General features: G+C 42.6%; 1 protein-coding gene across 3 annotated transcripts in view; it reads left to right on the top strand.

The window, feature by feature from the left end:
* The first annotated feature begins 10,155 nt into the window (after positions 1 to 10,155).
* Positions 10,156 to 23,004, top strand: part of ZFP64 (ZFP64 zinc finger protein) — an 83,249-nt gene continuing 70,400 nt past the window's right edge. For 2 of the 3 annotated variants that reach the window (XM_063103060.1, XM_063103042.1), the window contains exons 1-2: positions 10,156 to 10,326; positions 13,556 to 13,795. In XM_063103060.1, coding sequence (XP_062959130.1) covers positions 10,281 to 10,326; positions 13,556 to 13,795 — 286 coding nt within the window. In that variant the 5' untranslated portion in view covers positions 10,156 to 10,280. The remainder of the gene's footprint in view (positions 10,327 to 13,555; positions 13,796 to 23,004) is intronic. The other variant, XM_063103050.1, reaches the window with a different exon arrangement.

Raw genomic sequence — 23,004 nt, 5'->3', positions numbered from 1 at the left:
AGCTGAATCCATAAATAAACAAATGAACAATACAGACAGAGAGAAAGAAACAAACAAACAACAATCACAGTAATACGTTGAACTTTTAGAAAACTAGGGATGGAAAAGGGGAGGGGAGGGAAAGGGAGGGGGCTAATGAGGAATTGGTCAATGGACCCAAAGAATGACTGTGTATTGTAATGATGAATAAGCTAACTGTACTGATCTAACCACCACACATTGTACACAATTATTGAAAATCAACCTTGTACCCCACATGTATGTATAATAAAAAATAAAATTTAAATTAAAAAAAATTTTTTAAATAAGGAAGAAAAAGAGTATGATTTTCATTGGATGGGGCTGGGCAGAGGGCATATGAGAAATTCTTGTGAGTCTTAAAACTATTTCAGAATGAAAAGGTATTTTTAAAATGTACTCAAAAAAAGATTTTAAAATTTTTTTTTTAATTTCCACCAGTAGGTTTGGATTCCCATGAAAAGGAAAGGGCTTCAGTCTCTCCTCTGGAAAATGAGAATTAGATCAGTGATTTTCAAACCATAGTGTCCTGAGAGTGTTCCAACAGCTCAGCAAAAGTCTGATTTAAATTTCATTTTTAACTTATTATTAAAACCGCTTGAAGACACACACTCAAAAGTATTATATTATAATTTTTAATACATGGAGGGCAACAAGCTAACTTGTACTTTTGCATGAACTCTTTGACATTCAAACTTCAGAACAAAGTGTCTCCTTTGCCTTCTCTGCATTGTATTTGAACCTCTCCTGAGTCAATAATTACAAAGATTATAACTGTACTGTTTTTATTCTGTTGGAAGTGGGGGTTAAGGGTTTGATTTTGTTTGCTTAAATTCAACCTGTATCATAACTAAAGAAATGCAAAATTTTTCCCCATCAGATTGACAAAGATCAGAAGTTTGACAGCACTTTGTGTGAGTGAGGCTGAAAGAAATTGCTGTAATAAATTGTTGGTGGAAGCTCTAAGTGGTAAAACTCTATTGGAAAGCAACAAAATGTTAAATGCACACACCCTTTGACCTAGCAATTCTATTTAAGGAAATTAGTTTACAGATATATTCTCTCATGTACAGATAAAAATGCAGATATAAATATAGATATTCATTGCAGATGTTTGTAGTAATAAAAAACTGGAAATAAACTAAATGCCCTCTAATGGGAGTTGCTTAAGTAAATTTTAGTATATGTGTTTATATACAGTGGAAAACTGAGCTCTTCCTAAAGCAATAAAGCAAATCTAGATGCACTTCCAAGCAATATTTTCCAAGATACATTGTTATGCAAAAAATCATGGTGTAGAATCTGTTCACATTATAGTATAATTCAATAAAAAAGAAACAGAATATACGTTATGAATATACATTATGCCTTTATATATATGTAGGAAAGTTTTGAAGAACGCCCAAGAAACTGATAACAGTGGTTGCTTCCTGAAAAGGAAACTAAGGGGCTGGGAAAGGCTGAAGAGTCACCCACGTTTCACCATATACCCTTTTGTACTGTTTGAGTATTTCCATGTTCATGCATTAATGCTACAAAAGAACAAAAATAGTCAGGCCTATGCATGCTTGCTCGTATGAAATTATCTGAGTATACTATTAAAACACAGGTGTACCACTGTAGGTTAGATGCCAGGTAAGACTCAAAGCCAGCTCTCATCAAAATAATTGGTTGTGTAATTACCACTTAATGCCCAACAGGTTCAGTCTTGTTCATCCCTTTACAGAAGGTTTAGCACTAGCGTTTCAAGTGTTCTTTCATTGACATTTACATTTATGTAAGGGATTGCAGGTAGTTGCTAAATATGGTTAGTGAATCAATTTTGGAATAGAAATTTCTCCTGGTCCCCTTCCAAGATTTCGGATCAGGATTCAGTGATGGTGAAGTCAGGAGGAGCTCGCTGGAGTCACCTGAGGTGTGTCTCCACGCTGAGCATGCCTGGACCACACGCCCCAAGATTCTATACATCTAGGTGGTGCCCAAGCATTCGTGTCCTCAACAATCCCCTCTGAGAGTCTTAAGCATTCTCCAGGTAAGAATCACCTGCAGAGTGCCCAGAAAAGCCAGAATAAAATTATAAGCCCCACAAACTTTAACTCCGCTATGTTAGGCAGAATCCAACCAGAAAAAGAGAAGCAATTCTGAGAATTTCAGTAAATGTAATGCAGGGAATTTGATATGCAGCTGATGCAAGACCTGAGAAGCCAAATGGGAATGGTGAGGCAATCTAGAGATTATTATCACCTGAAAGCCACTACCCTTTCTCCCCAGGGAAGGGGTCAGGGGGAGACAAAGGGCAGAGAAGGTGTTTTCAGAGACCAGGCCAGAGTCACTCAGCAGAAGCTGAGGCCACAGTGGACCCATTCTGTAGGACCTGGGGCCATGAAGGAGTCACAGCCACTGCCATCAAGATAGGGAGAGCGGGGGGGAAATACTCTAGCTTCTCCCTTCTACCCCTTAGCCAAGCCCTACAGGAAGCTAGAAGCCCCAGAAGCCTGGAAAACAGAGATGAGGGTCAGCTCCCCTGACACTTGGAGCTGAACAAGGAAGACAAGGAATGGGTCAGAGGGCAACAGACTCAGGACCAGCCCACCAGCCTCAGTTCAATTCACAGCTGAGACCTTCGGCCACAATTTTCTGTAGTACTTTGTGAGTGGAAAGGTTGTTGACACAAGTACCTGAGAATGCAAAGCCCTGGGTTAGCCATGGTTGTTTGCTTTTGCTGGAAAAATAAGGAAGATTTAAAAATACAGTTACCATCAAATTTAAATGGAATCTATAATTTTTTGTGTGTTCGGTTATCAATCACATTTTTGTCTGTATGTTTACTAAAAAGAGGGAAATGCTTTCATATAATAGCCCAAGATTTGCTTTAATAGGATCCAAAGCAATCTAGACACCATTCATTCATTCATTCATTCATTCATCCATTTATCAATCCATCCCTTTCTACATACCAGGCACTGTTATAGGTGCTGTTTTACAAGGAAAAAAATAAACAAAATTTCCTGCCTTGAGTGGTTACATTTTAGTGGACCATGAATGATTGCTATAGGAAAATACATTTGTTAAGATGCTTACAGTGGAAAAACTTTTGGTCACTTGAAATTACAAACTATTTTATTAAAAGAAGGTATGTGCTCACAAAATTTATGGTAATTAATTCTGTCATTATGTCCTCATTAATGTGGTATGATCAATATTACCAGGAAAACAAAACAAAAGACAAAAAAAACTGTATTTTCTTCATAATTTAAGAAAGTATCTGGAAGTCTCCTGCCAGAAATTATATAAGCAAGAAAAAAATTCTAATAGATTGATTTTGAAACCCTATGAAAATCTCTGTTCTTCTACTGGTTTCTGTGACTTGCTCTCAAAGATTCTTAACTGGCATATTTCTTTATTGGAATTTTGTCTGGAGGAAATTTATTTAAGCTTTATAAGACTAAGTTTCAACATTTGTAAAACAGTGAAAATGGTGTTTACCTCTCAGTGTTGTTCTGAGGATAAAATGACATAGTGTATGTAGTGTAGGTAATTTCTTAGTAGAGAATGTAGTTAACAGAAATATTATACCTTTGGGAAGGTAGAAATCCCTTTTTCTGTCAGAAAAAATATTGGATATTTTGTATAAATTCAAACACATGCCTCAAGGGGAATGAACTATGAGAACTAATACTCAGCCTTGATAGGAAGGAGTGGAGACTGAGGAAAATTGGAAAGGGTGGGTTTCATCCAAAGGAGAACCTTACAGGCCTGAGGACAGCGGAGGCCTAGATTTGCCAGATCTTTCCACTTTTGAAAAAAGCTATAAATCCCAATTTTTATGAAAACCCATCAACTTTTAAGCATTGGCAACAAATTCAAGGTTTTTTTAGTTTCTAGATTTAGAACATGGAGTAGGATTATCAGTATGTTTGTAACTCAAAGGACGTTTGCCATTTCTATATTATATTTTATCTCTTAAATGAGAAGGGGTCAGAAACTTAAGAACAGAAGAAATCCTGAGCATTCTAGTTAAACAAAGGCTGTTCACTTTTCAAGAAAAGTTATCCTTACTGAGAAATGGATCTGGAGGAACTCATGTTGAGAAAATGATCTGAAAAGGGGAAAGGAAGAAAAAGCCCTTCCAAATGGTGTGGAAACACCTGGCAGCTCTGCTTAGGATGGCTGGCATAGAGAGACAGTGTGTTCACATGGGCCACTAAAAAAGCTACTGTGGTATATTACTTGTGATATCCAAAAAACCATTAATAAACATCCGGGAACATATCAAATAAACTATTGTACCACCCTGTAATAAAATATTATGTAACCTTTTTTTTTTCTTTGGCTGCTGGCTAGTATGGAGATCTGAACTGTGACCTTGGTGTTATAAGGCTGCACCCCAACCAACTGAGCTAAACAGCCACTCCTAAGTATTATGTAGCCATGAAAACTAACAGTGGGGAGCAGAAGTTTGCAAACACCCAGAGCATCTGACTGATCCAGGAAGCTTGTCAAATGTACATGCCCAGACCTCACCTCCATGCCCAGACCTCACCTCCACCCTTCTAAAGGAAAGTCTCCACAAATGGCGTGGGGGCATCTGTATTCAGTAGTCCCCCTACCACCTTATCTTCAGTTTTGCTTTCTGTGGTTTCAGTTATCTGCGGTTCTGAAGTCTGAAAATATTGAGTGAAAAATTTCAGAAATAAACAAGTCATAAGTTTTAAGTTTCATGCTGCTCTGAAATCTCAGGCCTCTCAGTCCTGTCCCACCCTGGACGTGAATCATTCCTTTGTCCAGCGAATTTGCACTGTATACACTACCCATTCATTCATCAGTTAGTAGCCAAGTGGGTTATCAGATCGACTGTCACAGTATGGCAGTGCCTGAGTTCAAGTCACCCTTATTTTTCTTCATAATGGCCCCAACGTGCCAGAGTAGTGATGCTGGCATATAGTTATGATGGTTCCACTTTATTATTAGTTATTGTTGTTAATCTCTTACCATGCCTAATTTATAAATTAAACTTTATCATAGGTATATATGTATAGGAAAAAACTTAGTATGTATAGGGTTCAGTACTATTCGTGGTTTCAGGCACTCCCTGGGATTCTTGGAACCTATCCTCTGTGGATGGGGGTTGGAGGGACTACTGTATCTAACAACTTCCCAGGTGATTTCTAATGTGCCCACCAAATTGTGAAAACTCTTAAAAATCAAAAGCCAATTGTGAAATAGTATGCCTAGCATTGTGTTAGATTAGGATTTGATCCTGCTGCATGTGAAAGAAAACCCCCAAATAACAGTAGCTGAAACAAGGTACAAGTGCATTTCTCATGGAAATAAAGTCCAGAAATAGGCAATCCAGGTGGCAGCTCCACAGAGGAGTTAGAAACCTGTGCTAGTTATAGCTTCCTTAGAATTCTGCCGTACCTAGAGTATAGCCTCATTCCCATAGCCCAAAATGGCAGCTCCAGCTCCAGACATCACATCCTCGTCCCAAACAAGGAAGGGAGGAAGAGATAAAGAAGAAAGAGCAAATGGCATAAGCCAACTGTTATTATTAGTAGGTTTTCCAGAAGTTACATCACATTTCATTAACATTGTCAGAATTTAATCATGTAGCTATGCCTAGCTACAAGAGAGCTGAGAAAAGTCTTTTTGCAGGAGGTCATGTCCCTTGGATTGAATGTCCCCCCAAAACTTAATCTCCACAGTAACTGTTGAGGGTGGGAAATCCTATTATGGCAATTGCATTGGTAGGGCCTTGAAGAAGTGATTGGATTATGAGGATGGTGCCTTCGTGATTGGATTGATCCATTCTTGAAATAATGGAGTGGTTCTGGTGGCTTTAAAAGGAGAGTGAATAAGGAGGTTGATCTCTCTCTTTGCTCTGCCATATTCTGCCATGTGAAACCCCTGTGGCACTGTCACCACCACCAACGCCCTCATCAGATGTGTTCCCTGGATTTTGGACTTCACAGCCTCCAAAACTGTAAGCAATAAATTTTGTTTTCTTATGAATTACCCAGTTTCAGGTATTTCTGTTATAAGCAACAGAAACAGACTAACACATCATGTTCTCAGCTACAAAATTCTGTCACTAAGAAAATTTGAACAAACTTTGGGGATACAATCAGCAATCTCTATCAGAAGTATAACATTAATATTGTGAATATATATTTATTTGAACCATAAAAATTATCATTTTAAGTAAAAATTGGACAAATAGCATTTCATGTGGTTCATTCTATTTCTATATAAAGTGTCTAGAAAGATATACAGTATATAAAAATGTAAAGATATAAATCTCTGGTTGGTGGGATCTCAGGTAACCATGTACTATTTTACATATTTTTTAAAAATAATGATCATAATATATACAAAAAAGGAGGTTAAAAACAGCATGTAAGTTTAATCTCATGTTTATAAAATGAATGAATACAATTTGTGTGTATCTATGCTTACATCCACATAAACACACACAAAAAAGACTTTAGGTATATTAATCAATTGAAATGTTATTTCTGGGTAGTATATTATAAGTAAGTTTTGTTTTGTTCTATATATTTTTCTATTTATTTTTCCAAATTTTTTTTCAAAATTTCTAACCAAGAACTTATAATTGTCTTGTAATAAGAAAACAAACAAACAAACAAGTATAGAGGTCTGGCCTGTTAGCTCAATTGGTTAGAGCATGGTGTTGTAAGACCAAGGTCAAGGGTTTGGATGCCTGAACCAACCAGCTGCCAAAGAAAGGAAGAAAGATACAGAGGGAGGGAGGGAGGGAGGGAGGGAGGGAGGGAGGAAGGAAGGAAGGAAGGAAGGAAGGAAGGAAGGAAGGAAGGAAGGAAGGAAGGAAGGAAGGAAGGAAGGGGAGGAAGGAAGGGGAGGAAGGGACAAGTACAGAAAGAAAGAAAGACAAGTATAGAGAGAAAAAACAAGAAATGAAAAAAGGACATTTTAAAACCAGAGAAAAGACTAACAACATGCATGAATTCATTCCACAACAAAAACACAAATGTAATTTTTTAAATTGGGTTGGGGAGAGATTGGGTAAGGGGCATAAAGAATAATTATAATTTGTAATAATCAATGTGCTAATAATATTGATTTGATCAATACATGTTGTACACAAGTGATGGGAGTCAATGCTATATCCCCAAAATATGTATAATCAATTATGCTTCGCTTAAAAATATACATATTTTTATATAAATAAATATATATATAATAAATAAATATTATTATAATGTGTGTATTAATAATATATATAATAAATATATATATATATACATATATATATATATTTGTGGCTGGCCAGTAGAGGGATCCAAACCCTTGACTTCAGTGTTACAAAACTGTTCTCTAACCAACTGAGCTAACTGGCCAGCCCCAAAAAATGTATTGAGGGTCCCTGTGTGCCAGCTCCTTTTCTAAACACCAGGGATACAGGGTAAATAAAATAGGCCAGGTACATGCCCTTCTGGAGTTTACAGTCTGGTGGGGACACAGATAATAACAAAGTATACATAAAAAATAATAATAATAGTTAGGATTTGTTGCCCAGTTATATGAGTCAAACATTATTCTAAGCACTTTACACACATTAACTGGCTTCTTCTGCAAAGCAACTTCATGAAGTAGATGCCAATGCTATGTACAATTTACAAAAAAACTGAGACACAGAGCAGTTGAATGTCCCATCTTAGGTCACCCATATAATTTCAATATAGCAGTTCCAGGATTTGTATGGCAGTGGCCTAGCCTAACTCCAGGACCTATGAACTTAGCCACCAAAAAAAAAAAAAAAAGAATTACCTGGGGCACTTGTGAGACATATGCAAATTGCCAGGTCTTGCCCCAGGAAATTCTGGTGCACTAAGTCAAGCTTGGCCCCAAGACTTTGTCTTTAGCAAGCCCTCCAAAAAGGTGCTTCTTCTCTTTCAGGGAAATATGAAAAATACTGCTCTCAACAAAAGGAATTTGTGACTACAGAAGTCAAAGTAGTGGGTTCCTCTGTGGGGTTGGGGAGGTGGAGTAGCATTGACCAGGAAGGGGCATGAGAAAGCCAGCCAGGGGCTGGACATGTTCTGTATCCTGATCTGGGTGGGAGTTCCCCAGGTGGGCACATATGTAAACATCCATCAGACAATGAAAAATAAATACTGCCCTAATCTGTAGTGCCCTCTTGGATGGGTATAATGAAGGTGATGTGATAGAGTCCTGGGGGCAGTAAGCACGTTAGATAAGAGACAGGAAAGATCTCTTTGGGAAGGTGATATTACACTTGACCCTGGATGACTGCAGAAGGTAGTCCTGCAAGGACCAGGGAAAAGCAATCCAGGCAGAAGGAGGAACAGATGCAGAGTCAGGAAAAGCCCAGATTGTTTGAGCAACAGCAAGGAGCCGGAGTAGCTGGCCAGAATGCAGGGGGGAGAGTGAACAGAGAGAGATGCAGGGAGAGAGTGGAAGATATGTGGCAGGACTGGGGGGCAACAGCCAGTTGCATCTACCTGGCTTCTGCCTCAGGGCTCCTGCTTCCACCAGTTCCTCAGGCTGCAATTGCCCCCACCCCATCCTCCCGTGGCTGCCTCCTCCCCAGCTCTCTGTTTAAATATTACCTGCTCAGGGAGGCCTTTGAGCACTCTGCAACTACTAGCACATCCCTGTTTTATGGTCTTCCGAGACCTTGATCTTTAGAGATCAAGAAATTACACTGCTGATTTGATTATTTCGTGTTGACGGCCTCCCTAACCACTAGTCAAGTCCTGTTAGAGCAGGCACTGTATCTGTGTGGAAGCCCAGTGTACCTCCAGGGGCTAGCAGTGAGCCTGGCACGCTGCAAACAACTTAAGAATAAATAGTTGCAAACCCTTAAAGGGAGCAGCAGGGAAAATTCCATTAGTTATACAAGCCGTATTTACTGAGAGTCAAGTCACTGGGCATACATCAGTGAAGCAAAGAGATATTCTTTAAAATCCCCTCTTTCACGGAGACTTAAAGTAAGGGGGAGGAGGAAACAGATAATATACAAGTAAATTATATCTATGTCGATAAAATGTACATATACATAGACAGACAGAGATACTCGAGATACACCACGTTATATGTAATAAGTTCTAAGAAGAAAGATAAAGTAGACAGAAGGGAATCAGGGAGCGGTGGGGTGGGGGAAGAGAGAATTGCCTTATTAAAATAGGCAAGGATGAATGAATTTGAACCAAGACCTGCAGCGGTTAGGGAGGTGGCCTGTGGACCCAGAGGGAACAGTTAAATGCGAATGCCTTGAGGCTGGAGAGGGCTGCAGCAGGAGAGAGGGGGAGAGAGTGGTAAGAGATGAGGTCGAGAGAGCGGGGACAGGTCAGAGAGGGCAGTGTCCTCAGAGTGTGGACACTCACCAGCATTAGACATCACCTAGGAACTTAGAAGTGCTCATTCTCGGTCCTCTCCCCAGATCTACTGAATCAGAAACGTGTGGGACGGGGAAGCAGCAGTCTGCGTTCTAACAAGCTCCCGGGCCACTGTGATGAGCGGTCAAGTTAGAGTCCCCCTGGAGTAGGGGACCCTTCAGCGTTATGATCCCAGTTCTTACTCTTATCATCCACATCATCGCGGTCGTCTTTATTTCACCAGCTGGGCAGGGGACCCGCCCAGCGCTTTGCTGATTTGCCCAGCGCTGATGCTCACCCGGGGTTTCTCCCAGGCCCGCAGCGCCCCGCAAACCTACCCCAGCTCCCCACCCGCCACCTGCAGCCGTGCGCGGGTCTCTGAAAACCACCTAGGCGTCCCGGGAGCCACGCTGCTGCACCGCTGCTTTGGGGAGCGGACGACCGGGACGGCAGGTGCAAAGGCGCCCCGAGCCGGGGAGGCCACTTGCGTCCGCCGAAAACCGCAGGGGCGCGGGCTTGGGGCGGCCCGGGGGGACACATCTCTCGCCGCCCAGGGTCGCCCAGCGGCCGGGATGCGTGTAGCCACCCAGATCCCCGGGGGGATTCCTCTGGCCCGGGGACGCGCGGCCCCGGCATCGGGATTCGCCCGCCGCTTCCCCTGGGAGCCGCTGCTGCAAAGCCAGGTTGGGGCGGCCGGGCCCGGCCAGCGCCCTCTAGGCAGCGGAAGTGCAGCTTGCTTTACATCCGTCCTCCCCGCCTCGCAGAGTTGGGAGAAGGCAGGCTGGGGGGTGTGGAAAAATAAAAGGAAAAGTCCTTGCACCATGTAGATCAGCGCCCCCCACCCTGGCACCCTGGCCGGCCTGGACCTCCCAGTCTGCGGCCATGAACGCTAGCAGCGAGGGCGAGAGCTTCCCGGGCTCGGTGCAAAGTAAGTGCTTTTCCGGGCGCAGTGCGCGCTCCGGGGCCCAGTGCGCGCTCCGGGGCCCGGGCCCAAGCACGTCTGCGACGCAGCCAGCAGGCCCGGGGCCCCGAAATCGGGGTGACGGCCCCGAGCCGGCGTCTCGAGGACCGCGGCGGGCGCGCGGTGCAGGGGGCGTCGGAGTGGGCCTAGGGTGGGGGCGCGTCCGACCCGGAGCAAGGCTGGGGGCGCTCTCCAGCCTGGCGAGACCCCTTGGAAGAGAACGATGGGGGAGGGCACGCCGTTCAGACAATCGCCACCCGCTCGGATCATTCCCGCGCCGCCTGGCGGAGTTTGGGGCGGGGTGAGGGGGAAATCTGGGGTAACTGGGGTAATACTGATGGGAAAACTTCTGCCTCGGTGGTTCAGAACTGGAGGCTCGGGACTGGAGGATCTCACGAGGTCTTGCCGGCTCATTGCAAAGCCTTTTCCACATTGAAGGTGGAGATCTATCTGAATGGGAAACGAGGCCGTGGTTGTTTTCTTTGAGTTCGGGGTTCATTTTTATTTTCCTGGTGAGGACATCCGCCTTTTTCAAGTCCCTGGTTTCTCCCGGTGCATCGTTTCCCAAAGTGAGGTCCAGGGACTGAGCTCAAACCAGCCACCTGGGAGCGCGAGCGTGTCCCGGGCCCCACCCATCAGATCTTGGGGGTGGGGCTGAGGAATCTGCCATCCTTAGTAGCTGCCTGGGCGATTCTGATGCACATGAAGTTTGAGGACCCCCGGCACGGGGGTTTGCAGACACCTGCACATAGTGAGTGCTCAGCTTGTTAGCTGATGATGTTAACAATTTTGGAGACATTGGCTCTCAAACTTGGCTGGGTATTCCTTAAATTATGTGTGAAAAGCACGGATTGTCCTAAACCCCAGCCTCTCCACCCCACCCCATCATGACTCAGTATCTCCTAGGTGGGGCTCAGATTTGGCCGTGTTTAAATAGGGTACATCATTAATAACCCCACCAGTTATTACTGTCCTTTTACAAGCACCATCTCATTTAATCCACACAACCCCATAAAATAGAAACCTCACTTCTCCCTATTTTACAGATGAGAAAACTCAAGCCCAAAGTCACTGTTGGTGGGTGACGGTGTCAGAATTCTAATGAATGTCTAGGTCATTACTTGTGCACTTTCCACAAACCAGTGACATTATTTGTATTAAAACTGTTCATCTTGGGTATCAGTTCTGTTTCATCATTAAGAAATCCTCAGCAGTGCAAGTCACTTCATTTCTTGGTTCCTTGTTTCTCTGTTAGTCCCACAAGTACCTCAGTTGCTACAGGGAGGCATGCTCCAAGAAAGAAAAGGTTTCACCCCTTCCATCCATTATTTCAAAGCACTTAAGTGCATAGGGCCCTCTGCAACATGGCTTACAAAACAGCCCAGAGTCTCTCTCCTTAGCAATTCAAGCAAATTGTATTTACACACAGAAGAAAATTGGACATAATGTAAACATCTTATAAGATTAGAAAATTTATAAATTTTAAGAAAATTATGATACCTGGACACCAACCATATATAGTACAAAGGTCTCATAGTATTTAAGTTGGGAAAAATTGGAAATAATGTAAATATCTTATTGTTGCTGAGATTATGACCCATGGATACTAGGTGATAATGTGTTGCCATTAAATAACTATATTTATATAAAGAGGTTTTAATGATATATAGCACAATGCTTATGCAATATTATGTAGTAGAAAGACTGGTTTTACAATATATTATGATCTTATGCAATTTTTAAGTGTAAAGAAAATGAATGGAAAAAATGTTCTGTAATGTTCATGGGAGACATAGGTGAAAAGATTGTGAGTGATTTTCCCCCCTACTTCTTCATATGTTTCTTTCAAATTTTCTGTTATAAACATGAGTGTATTAGTACATTTCTGTTGTTTATAACTAAATACCTGAAACTGGGTAATTTGTAAGAAAACAAAATTTATTTCTTATAGTTGGGAGGCTGGGAAGTCCACAGTCCAGAGGGATGCATCTGATAAGGGCTTTCTTAGTGGGAACTCTACAGAGTCCCATGACAACCAAGGTGTCACATGGTGAAAATGAGCTGAGCAAGAGAGCTAACTCCCCACTGGCTCTCCTTGCAAAGTCATCAGAACCACACCCATGACTTCATGAATGGAACAATCCACCCACAAGGGCACAGTCCTCACAATCCAATCACTCTTAAAAGCCCCACAGTTCAAATACCATGATTGGATTTTCCCACCCTCTTAACATTTTTACAGTGGAGATTAAATTTCTAATACATGAAGTTTTGGGGGACATGTTTGACCCACAGCAATGAGTTTTCTTACAATAAGGCAGAGAAAATTTTTAAGAATTAAGGTAGTCATATTAGTTAAAGATATTAATTAGTTCTATTTCTTTAACAAACATTTATATAGTACCTTCAAATATAGTGCCAGGCACTACGCTAAGTGCTTTGCCGATATTAACCACTATTAACTCTTGGTACCATTACTTTTGAGAAATAATGTCCCTTCCAGTTAGTAATGAATTTTGGCTTCAAGCAACAGAAACCCATACTATACTGATCTAATGTGAAGTCTAGAATTGGTTGATTCCAGAGTTGAATGGGGATCAGTGAAGTAAGGGTCAGAATTTACAGGGATCTTAGCATTTTATTCATAGTTACAAGATAGCTGCAGAAGACCCTGGTATCACATCTGCATTCAAGATCAGAAGAATAGCAGAACATCTACTCCCGTTTTATCATGGATGCCAAACTTTTTCTAGAAATTCCTCCCAGTAGTGTGCTGGAGGACTGCACAAATATGTAGGGGGCCAAGATTATTTAGGCTAGTCGTTCTCACAGCGGGAAGGAGGGTGTTTAGAAATGTGCGATGATTGGTTTTCATAATGACCTTTTAGTTGGGGTAGGAGATGGCTACTGGTCCTGCAAAGTACAGAGCAGCCCTGCAGAACTTTCTTGCAAAAAATGCCACTAGTGTCCCATGGGCAATAATGCATTATATGCCATCACTTGGATCCGGGTACCTTGCTGCTAGGACAGAATTGGGATTCTGTTTGCAAGAAAGAAGAGGGGAGTGGAAATGGATATTGGGCTGCCAACTAGCTGTATCTGCCACCATGTCTTTTTTTCCTACCGTGAATCTGGTTTGCATTGTAATTTAAAACTGTTTGGAATTAATCTGTAACTTTCCCTTTGTCCCGTGGAGTTCCAGGTGGCACAACGGTGTTGGTGGAGCTGACTCCTGACATCCACATCTGCGGCATCTGCAAACAGCAGTTTAACAACCTGGACACCTTTGTAGCTCACAAGCAAAGCGGCTGCCAGCTGACCAGCACCTCCGGGACAACCCCCAGCACAGTCCAGTTTGTATCAGAGGAAACCGTGCCTGCCACCCAGACTCAGACCACCACCAGAACCATCACTTCGGAGACCCAGACAATCACAGGTACAGCGGGGGGACGGGGGGGGTGGTTAAAGTCGGCCTGGCTATGTCCCAAACACTTGCATGGGACTTGTTAAAAATATGGATTCCCAGAGCCCACCCCCTGGGGTTACCAATTCATTATTTTTAACAAGCTCCACCGGGAAGCCAGCTGTCCAGCCAGGTTTGGGAGCTGCTAGGTTAAAACGTTAAGTACTAGCAGTTATAAATTTTGTCACATGTTAAACCAAACAAACAGACAAAAAACAGGTTTCTGAAACAAAAATCTATATACTAGGGAAAAAATACTTGCAGAAAATACACTGCAATAAAGAAAAAAAAAAAAAAAGATGTTTATTTTGGGTGGTGAAAGTATGTTTGCCATCCCTGAGTTTGCATGACTTGTATAAAAGGACAAAAAAAATTTGGTTTTTAAAAAATCTACAAACAGACATTGAAATCTCATTTCTTTTGTGCTGCCGAGCAGGAAAACAGAATATCCCATCGCTGTTCTCAGTGGTATCCACTCACTCCACCAAAAAAAAAATTACAGATGGATCAAAAATTTTAAAGTGCATAATGAAACCATAAGAGTTCTAGAGTAATATCATACACACACCCCGGTACCTACTTAATCTGTGTTCAGAGGCCAGACAGATAACTTTATAAGTATGAAGTAACCCATTTATGAGACAGTACAGAAAGTGCTGTGTCCTTTGGGGAAATGGAGAATGTATTCCTTAGCTAAACGTATTAGAATTTAAATTTTAAAAAATATATTAATATGCCTACTAGAGAAGTCAAGTTATAGATCACACCCACACCCAAAGGAAAAGAATCATAACTGTGATTGCAAATAAAGTTACAATTTTTCCAAAGTAAAAAACAAAGTATCAATAAAATCTAATGACAAACAACTTGAGAAAAAATTTGCAGCATATGAGGGTACTTCAAAAAGTTTATGGAGGGCCGGCCCCGTGGCCCACTTGGGAGAGTGCAGCACTTGGGAGCGCAGCGGCGCTCCCGCAGCGGGGTTCGGATCCTATATAGGAATGGCCGGTGTGCTCACTGGCTGAGCGCGGTGCAGGTGACACCACACCAAAGGTTGCGATCCCCTTACCGGTCACAAAAAGACAAAACAAAAGTTTATGGAAAGGTTAACTTTGAAGGTCCCTCATATATGACTAAGGCCTAATATCCCTCAGAAACAAAGAACTCCTAAAGCCAGTAAAAATTAAGAAAAAAGCAAAATGGAAAGGTCAATGAAGGGCAGTAGATGATATACAAGAGACTATTAAACTTGAAAAGATGCTCTATATCCTTCATAATTAAAGAAATGCAAATCAAAACAAGGCTTGGGGAAAGGAAACTGCTTTCATTTTCTGGGGATGTAAATTTGTATTACCTGGGTAATTTTGTGATATCCTTCAAATTTTAAATTTTAAATCTCTCAGTTTTAAAATGTACCTAAACATTTACCCAATAAGTCTATTTCTGGATATTTATCCTGTAAAACTTCATAAAAAGTTAAACAAGGATATTCATTTACACAATATACAAAAGAGAAAATGGAGCCTTTGTATGTATATGCTGAGAGGAAATTAAATAAATATCAAAGATTTGGACAATGGAATATGACTGAGACTGGGAAAAGGGAGCTAGATCTATGTACAGATATAGAAAGATTCTCAAGGTAAGTGTAAAAAATACATATTCATACATGTTATATAGTATTATATTCAAGGAAAGCTTCTAGAACACAGATGAGGCAGGTAATGTAAATGAGAGCAGTAGGCTGTGCAGGAGGTATTAGAGAGCAGTGGGGACTGTGGTAAAGTGGAGAGATCATGCATGACTCAGCTCAAAGTGCAGCTGCTCTTTGGAACCAACCAATTAGATATTTAGGTTTTTCAGAGATGCTGAAAAATATGAAATTCCCCAAATTTTAAAACATTGTTGGCCAAACAGAATACATCTATGAATCTGACTTAACCCACAAGCTGCTTCCAGCTTCTTCTCAGAGAATGTTTACCACATAGTTAAACAAGCTGAGGAGTGGGGAACATATGAAGTGGGGGACCAACTTTCACCTTGTGAATTACATACTGGCGTGATGTTTGAATTTTTTGGCAATAAGCAAAGTTTTGTGGGTTTTTTTCGTAATGCATCCAAAATAATGTTTTTTGAGTTTTTAACATAATTTGTCAGGATTTTTTGTTTTGCTTTTGTTTTGTTTTTTGGGCAGCTGGCCAGTGCAAGGATCCAAACCTGTGATCTTGGTGTTGTAAGGCTGTGCTCTAACCAACTGAGCTAACCGGCCAACCTCTACTGAGTTTTTAAAACATTGAAATAAAATAAACTGATCACCTCACAAACCTTAATAAAAGTATCTTGAGATCTTCCCACTTTCTCCTGCGTTTACCTTAATTCTCATCTTAAAGGAAGTCACCAAGAAAATGTAAAAACTAGAAAGCACCTTAGAGATAGGTCTAGTACCACCTTTATGTCTTATGGCTGGGCAAAGTGAAGCTGCGCGTGGGGAAGAGACATGGCCTAGGTCCCACCACAAGTTCAGGACTAGTCCTGGCACATATGTGTTTTGGCCCTTACCCTCGTGGCCTTCTCCCCAAAGACTTAGTGTTTAGTTTCCTGTCCTCAAAAGCAAAGTCACAGTAACCCACATCCTGGGTGTGAAGCATATAAAACGGATGGCCCACAGTGTGGGATGCTCCCAGTCCCACACCTTACTTGTGGCCAGTGCATCTTCCTGGGTTCTGAACCCTTGCTGATGCTGTTCCCTCTACCTGAAATTCTTTTCCCACCTTTGCCTGGCTGACGCCAACACAACCTCAAGACCTTGAGGTTCACAAAGATCTACACGTGAAGGATCCGGCTTCACCTTGGATGATCCCCTCCCCTCTGTATTGCAGCCACCGTGATGACCTCTGTTCTGCTTTTTGAAAGAGCCACATTTCCTGTAGGCTCAGAGCCTCGTTTGTGTTATTCCTTCTGCCTGGAACTGACTTAATTCTTATGGATATGTCCGAGCTGAGCTTAAAGGCATTTGCTCAAAGAGAAAAGGGTGGCATCTTCTTTATACCTCACAGGTGCTATTCTCCCAGACCAGGTCATGTCCCCATAATTAAATGATTATTCAAGCAACAAAGTTAAAGGCTGTCTCTATCACTGACCTGTGAGCACCATGAGGTCAAGGGGCTGCACCCCTCTTGTTCACCACTGGATCCCAGAGTCTAGAAAGGCACTTGGCACAAAGGCACTCATTATTTGTTGAGAATGAATGACTGCTCAGATTCCCCATGCATTGGGGAAGCTGACCCCCCCAACCAAATAACTGCCCCTCTTTTGTCTTCCTAATTCTTTGCTTAAACATGTTCATTCTCCTCTTAGCATTTCCACTGCCCTAAGATCATTCGATCTTACCCTGCCTGAGTTTTGCTGACCATCCCATACGCTTAGGCCAGGCCTGGAGTCCTCTTTGCACCCAACTCAGGGAGGCATCCCCTGTACAGTGCTGAAGGGAGCTACAAGCTCCAGGGACAGACTGTGGGCTTGCATCCTGATCTGTCACCTACCAGCCCCAGACTGTGGGCCAGTCATTCACTCTCTCTCTTGCTTAATATTCCTCATGTGTAAAAAGAGGTAGCAACACCTAATAATCACTGGGTTATGGTGAGGATTCTGCAATAATCCATATAAAAGGCTTGGGAAGGATTAATTGGGTTCAATGAGCGATCACTTTCATCAGTGTGAGCGGATGGTGAGGTGTGCATGTGTTTCGTCTCCGCCTGACTCAGCCACTCCTGATCATTCCTGCTTCTGTGCCAGCTAAACAAGCAGAATCCTTCTTTCTTTTCTCTTCTACACTGATGAGATTGGTTTTCTGGACTTGTCTCTCCCCAAGTTTGAGCTTCAGTGCTCCATTAGCTGGCAGTTCCCAGATCTGCCTGTGCACCAGGATCCCCAGGGAGCTTGTTAAAGATACCAGTGCCTGTGCTGCACCTCCTGAATCTGAGTCTCTGGAGCTGAGACTCAGGCATCTGTATTTTTAACAAGCTCCCAGGGGATTCCAGGTCTCAGCCAAGGTTGGAGAGTCACTCACTGCCCAAGGCCATAGTCTGACCCCCAAACACAGTGGATCTCTACGGACACCCTCATCTAGATGTTTCCGAGATTTGTTTGTCCCTTTTTTGTCCCTGTTTAAGCCAAACCCTTTCTCATTCAGCTCATATGTCTTCTCTCTGCCCAGCAATAGTTGGATGTGAAGTAAAATTTATTCTCGGCCTGCTAGTTCTGAAAGCTGCCTGTTGTTTGGCATCTGATTTAAGAACTTTCATAGAGGAGCCTTAGGAACCACGTGACCGTGGCAGATTATAAGAACCCTCAGTGTCTCATTTTAAAGTGGGGACAAGAATAAATAGAAAGGCAATAGGGTTTGGGAGTTAAGAGTCTGGGGTCCTAAGACAAATTGCCTGGCTGCACCACTTGCTAACCATGTGACCTTGAGCAGGTAACTCACGATGTTCTTGTCTCCATTTCCCCAACAGTAAAATGGGAGTGATGGTCGTGCTCACCTCAGGAGTTGTAGCCAGGCTTCAGTGGGCTTCTACATGGGAGACACTTCAAGCTGTCATTGTTAGCTCCCGTTACTTACTTACTGAATCAGGGGCTGTGAAAATTAAATGAAATAGCACATGGAAACTGTAATCACAGAGCCTGGATCATGGCAAGCCCTCAGTCAATATTAGTTAAATTGATCACTTGTCTGAGAATGATCTATCCTGTCATGTCTGGTTAGTTCCTACCCTTCAGGTCCCAGGTTGAAAGTCATCTCCACCTAGAAGCCAGCCCTTATTTCCTCTTCTCCCTATGCCTGAAGTTAAGTTTCTTGCTGTTTTCTCACCTAGCATTGATGACAGTTGTTTTTAATTAGTTATTTGGTGACAGTCTTTAATTAGCCAGAGAAGTGAATTCCACTGTGATCAGGAGCAGGCAATGGCAGCGTCTGCAACAGCAGACATGACACTGGAGAGGGGGAGGGCCTGTGGCCAATGAGCTGAGAAAGAGAAAAGCAGCCCCTGGTAGCCAGCGACTGTCCTCAGCTAGGTCTTGCTGCTGCTCAGAGCTGGGCTGGCTCTCACAGGTGGGCCATGCTATTATCCTGTTGAACACAAAGTTTTACAAAACACCAACATCAGACAAGGCCACTCTGTGACCGTGGTGAAGCAGGACAAAAACATGATGACATCTGAGGCCAGACAAAACAGAAACACTAACCAAGTGCACCAGACATCCCTTCCCCCAGATAACCTGAGTGACAGCTACTTCTTTACCTCTAAGGCTTTAGTCTCCCTTTAGTCTTCTGTCCCTCTTGATAATATTTATTAAGATACCAGATCATAGAACTATTCCCACTTCCTGACAGCGTCCAGTGCAGGCCCTATAATAAGTTCTTTGTAGCAGACTCTTTCTGAGACGCTCCATGGTTCTATAGTGTGAAGTTGCCCTCACTGCAGTAATAAACTTATTCACCTGCTGGTGTATCCTGGTGGTCTATGGCCAGAGGACATTGACACAGGGAAGATCCAGCCTACCTAAATTATTTTGAAAGCCTTCAAAAATAATCTAAAGGCTCAGTCTGGCCTGGGAGCCCCAAATTAGTTTACTAGACTGTAAATCTCCCTGCAAGCAGGGGCCCAATCAGTCTGTTTTCCTGCTACCAGGCACCCAGACCTGGCACTTCATAGGCACTCGATAAAACAGTCACTGAATGAGTGCAGGACAGGGCAGCTGTGAGGATTAAATTTGCTCATGTGCACAAAGCATAGCCGTGCTGTCTGCCCCATCATGAGGGCTCCGGGAGGGTAGCTTTGGGATTGTTGTATGCCAGATGCTGGAGCTAAGATAATGGAGGCGCTTGCCCTTGGAGAATTCCAAGCCCCTCGGGGAGGGGAGGAGTATTTAGTCACAAGACTTACAAGCCCAGCTGTCTGTGACAAGCTCAGCCTTAAAGGTACAAAGAGTTAACAGAGCACATTGGTCCCGATTAGGAAAGCTAGGGAAAAAACTTGTGAACAAGATTGAATGTATAATAGGCCTTGAAAGATACTTCAGCCTTTGGGAAGAGGATGGCAAGAAGAGGACATTTCCTAATGGTGGTTTAGAGATGGGGAAGTTCAGGGCAAGATCTGAAAACAGTGGCTGGAGATGACACGGGGATGAAACAGGGAGGTATGTGGTAGCAGCCATGCTTCTGTGCTGGCCTTTATTCTGAAGGTGCTGGGGAGCCATTGAAAGTTGTTGAGCACATGAGTTATTTATTAAGACAAACTGTAGTGATTTCCAGAAGGATTTGGCAATAATAATAATAGCTAGTTCTTATATAGTGCTTACTATATGCCATGCCCTTTTCTAAGTACTCTAAATGAAGTAGTTTTTCACAGCCATAAGTTAGATACTCATAATTATTATCCCCATTTTGCCAATAATGAAACTAGGGACAGATGGGGTTAAATAACTTGTCCAAGATGACAGAGACAGAAAGTGGCAGCACTGTGTGTCAAAGCCAGGTAATCTGGCTGCAGAACCTGTGCCCTTAACCCCTGCACCCACTGCCCCTCAGTAAAGTCCTCATTGCAGTGTTTCTCAAACATGTTTGTAAGAACCACCTGAAGCTTTGGTGAAAAACGTAGATATCCAGACCCCTCCTCCCGGGGACAATATCTCAGTGGATCTGAGTGGAGTCCTGGGAATCTGAATCAGCCAGTGAGCAGTTGGGTTGATCCAGACGCCTTCCATTGCTCTTAACATCAGACTAAAAGTGGGCAGAACAGTTAAGACATCTATTGTCTCTCACAGCCAGAGGAACAGGCAGGGCAGATCCGAGGTTGGTTCTGCAGCTCAAAGGTTCTTTACATCTTCGTGTTGTCCTTGGTGATAAGCTTTTATTCTTTGCCCTTGCCCTTCATGGCCACAAGACAGCTGCTACTGCTTTAAGCATCAGATCTTCTCTCAGCCATGTCCACAGACAAAGGGGCAACTTATCGTTATCAGGGAGGAAATGCTCCCTGAGAAACTCCAAATCCCACGGGCCAAAATAGGGACACATGCCTATATGCCCAGTTGCACTGTAGCAGCGGCAGCTGGGCCAGCCAGGGACAAGGAGGTCCAAGAGCCCCTCTTCAGAGCCACACACCTATCACTGCCCTGTTAAACGGATTCAAGCATGAAATCCCAAACTCAAGTGCACAAAAGAACCACCTGGAAAACTTGTTAAAAATGCGGCTACAAAGATATCCTGACGTTACCCCAGATCTCTGCATCAGAATCTCTGATATGTGATCAAGTTTGAGAACCACTGGGTCAGGAGAAGGCAAAGAATGGACAGAAATCATTGGCAGGAGTGTCTGGCACATAGTAGGTGCTCAGCAGAGCTGAGGAATAAATGAATGAAACACTGGGAGTGGGAAGGAAGGGTGGGGTGTGGGCGGAAGCTCTGTTCTGCTCGTTTCATTTTCTTCTGTTTAAATTCCCAGTACAGTGCAGGCTAATTTTCTGTTACTTAGGGCTTCGTTTTTCTAGAACAGACCCCTACTTTGGCTATAGTTTAAGGTGAAAGGGAGACTTTATCTAGAAGGCTATAGGAAATAAGGGAGATTTGCGGACAGGGATGCAGGTGGATGTCAGAAAGAGATCGAACCAGAAGCTAGAAATCTTTTAGGGCTTGCTAGATCCTCACAGCTCAACGGGTGGCCCAAGGACCACGGCCACCGCCTGGGAGATCATTAGAAATGCACTCAGCACCACCCAGAACTACTAAATCAGAATCCGCGTTTTAGTGAGATCTCGAGATGATCTGTGTGCACATAACCATTGGAGAAGCACGGCTGCCCATGTGACTGTTCCCGAGGTTCATGCCTTCTTTTTCCAGAAGGAAGGTCCTCAGCAAACCTGAGCATCTTAGTCCTAGGAGCTAATTCCAGGATAAGAGAATCTGATTGGTCCAGCTGCTGTCAGGTATCTGCCGCTGGGCCAATCCGCAGTGGCAGAGAGGGGGGCGTGGCCAGGGTTCCCAACCTGGGTACTGAGGCTTACCCCTTGGGACAGGGGGTACTTGGGCCGATTGTGACTGGGTCGATGTACACTACCAGGTGTAAAAGCCCTTTGGGAAGAGCATAAGAAGAGAAAGAGGTGGATTTACTCTCAGAAAGTGAATTGGGAGTTTGCAGTTGGGATGCTTCCCTGGAGATCAAGCACCCTAGATGTGAATCCTAAGTATAAACAACTTTGGAAGAAACAACAGAAGATCAAAAGATTTGAATAGATAAAAATAAAGTTAGCCTTAATCTATAAAGAACATTTATTTACAAATCAATGAGAAAAAATTCAAAATGTTAATAGAAAAAAAAAAAAGGCTAATAGCATAAACAGGCAGTTCACCAAAGAAGGTATGTAAAGGATAATAAATGTTGAGAAAGGATTCATCCTCACTAATTATAAAAGAAACGAAAATTAAACTAAAATGATCTTATTTTGTCCTGTCAAATAGTGTCTGTGATAGCCGAGGTAAAGGGGAGGATGCAAGTGATCTGTTTTCTGAAAGGATCTTAGGTATCACCAAGCAGTAAAACATCCATACGATTTTGACCCACTTCTTCAACTTAAATGAATGTATCCAAAGAAACCAGAGATAAGTTAAAAATTATGGATAGGCATTACTTATAAAAGTAAATACCTAAAAACCTCAAGGTCCAAGAAAAGGAAGTGGTCAAGTTAAACTATGCGACAACCAAAATGATAGAATAGTATGTAGCCATTAGAAATTTTGTTTTGGATGAATAATATGGCAAATGCTTTAACTTGGCAAAATTGTTGAATAAAATTGCTTAATAAAAAAAGAAAAGGTGAATATAAAGAGATTTAAGCCATGATCCCAGTTGTATACTTTTAAAATCTGTATACAAAGATTGTGTTGGACATTTAGTCGATTATTAATTCAACAAATGTTCTTTGCTCCCCCGCACTTCACCACGTTCTGTGTTAGGTGCTGAGACCCAGTGATGAGACAGAGACAGGCATCTAGCCTTACGTGCCTCATTCAACCGAGTGGAGGAGGGGACAGTCATTCAAATAATTTTCAACCAAATATTTAATCACAGTAGAGATAGGTGCTTTGGAGAAAAATATGGTATGTAATAAGCATATGACATAAGGAT

Source organism: Cynocephalus volans, chromosome 1, assembly GCF_027409185.1.
Source record: "Cynocephalus volans isolate mCynVol1 chromosome 1, mCynVol1.pri, whole genome shotgun sequence".
Taxonomy (NCBI): domain Eukaryota; kingdom Metazoa; phylum Chordata; class Mammalia; order Dermoptera; family Cynocephalidae; genus Cynocephalus; species Cynocephalus volans.
The sequence above is the reverse complement of the archived record's forward strand: the minus strand, read 5'-3'. Positions and strand labels throughout refer to the sequence as shown.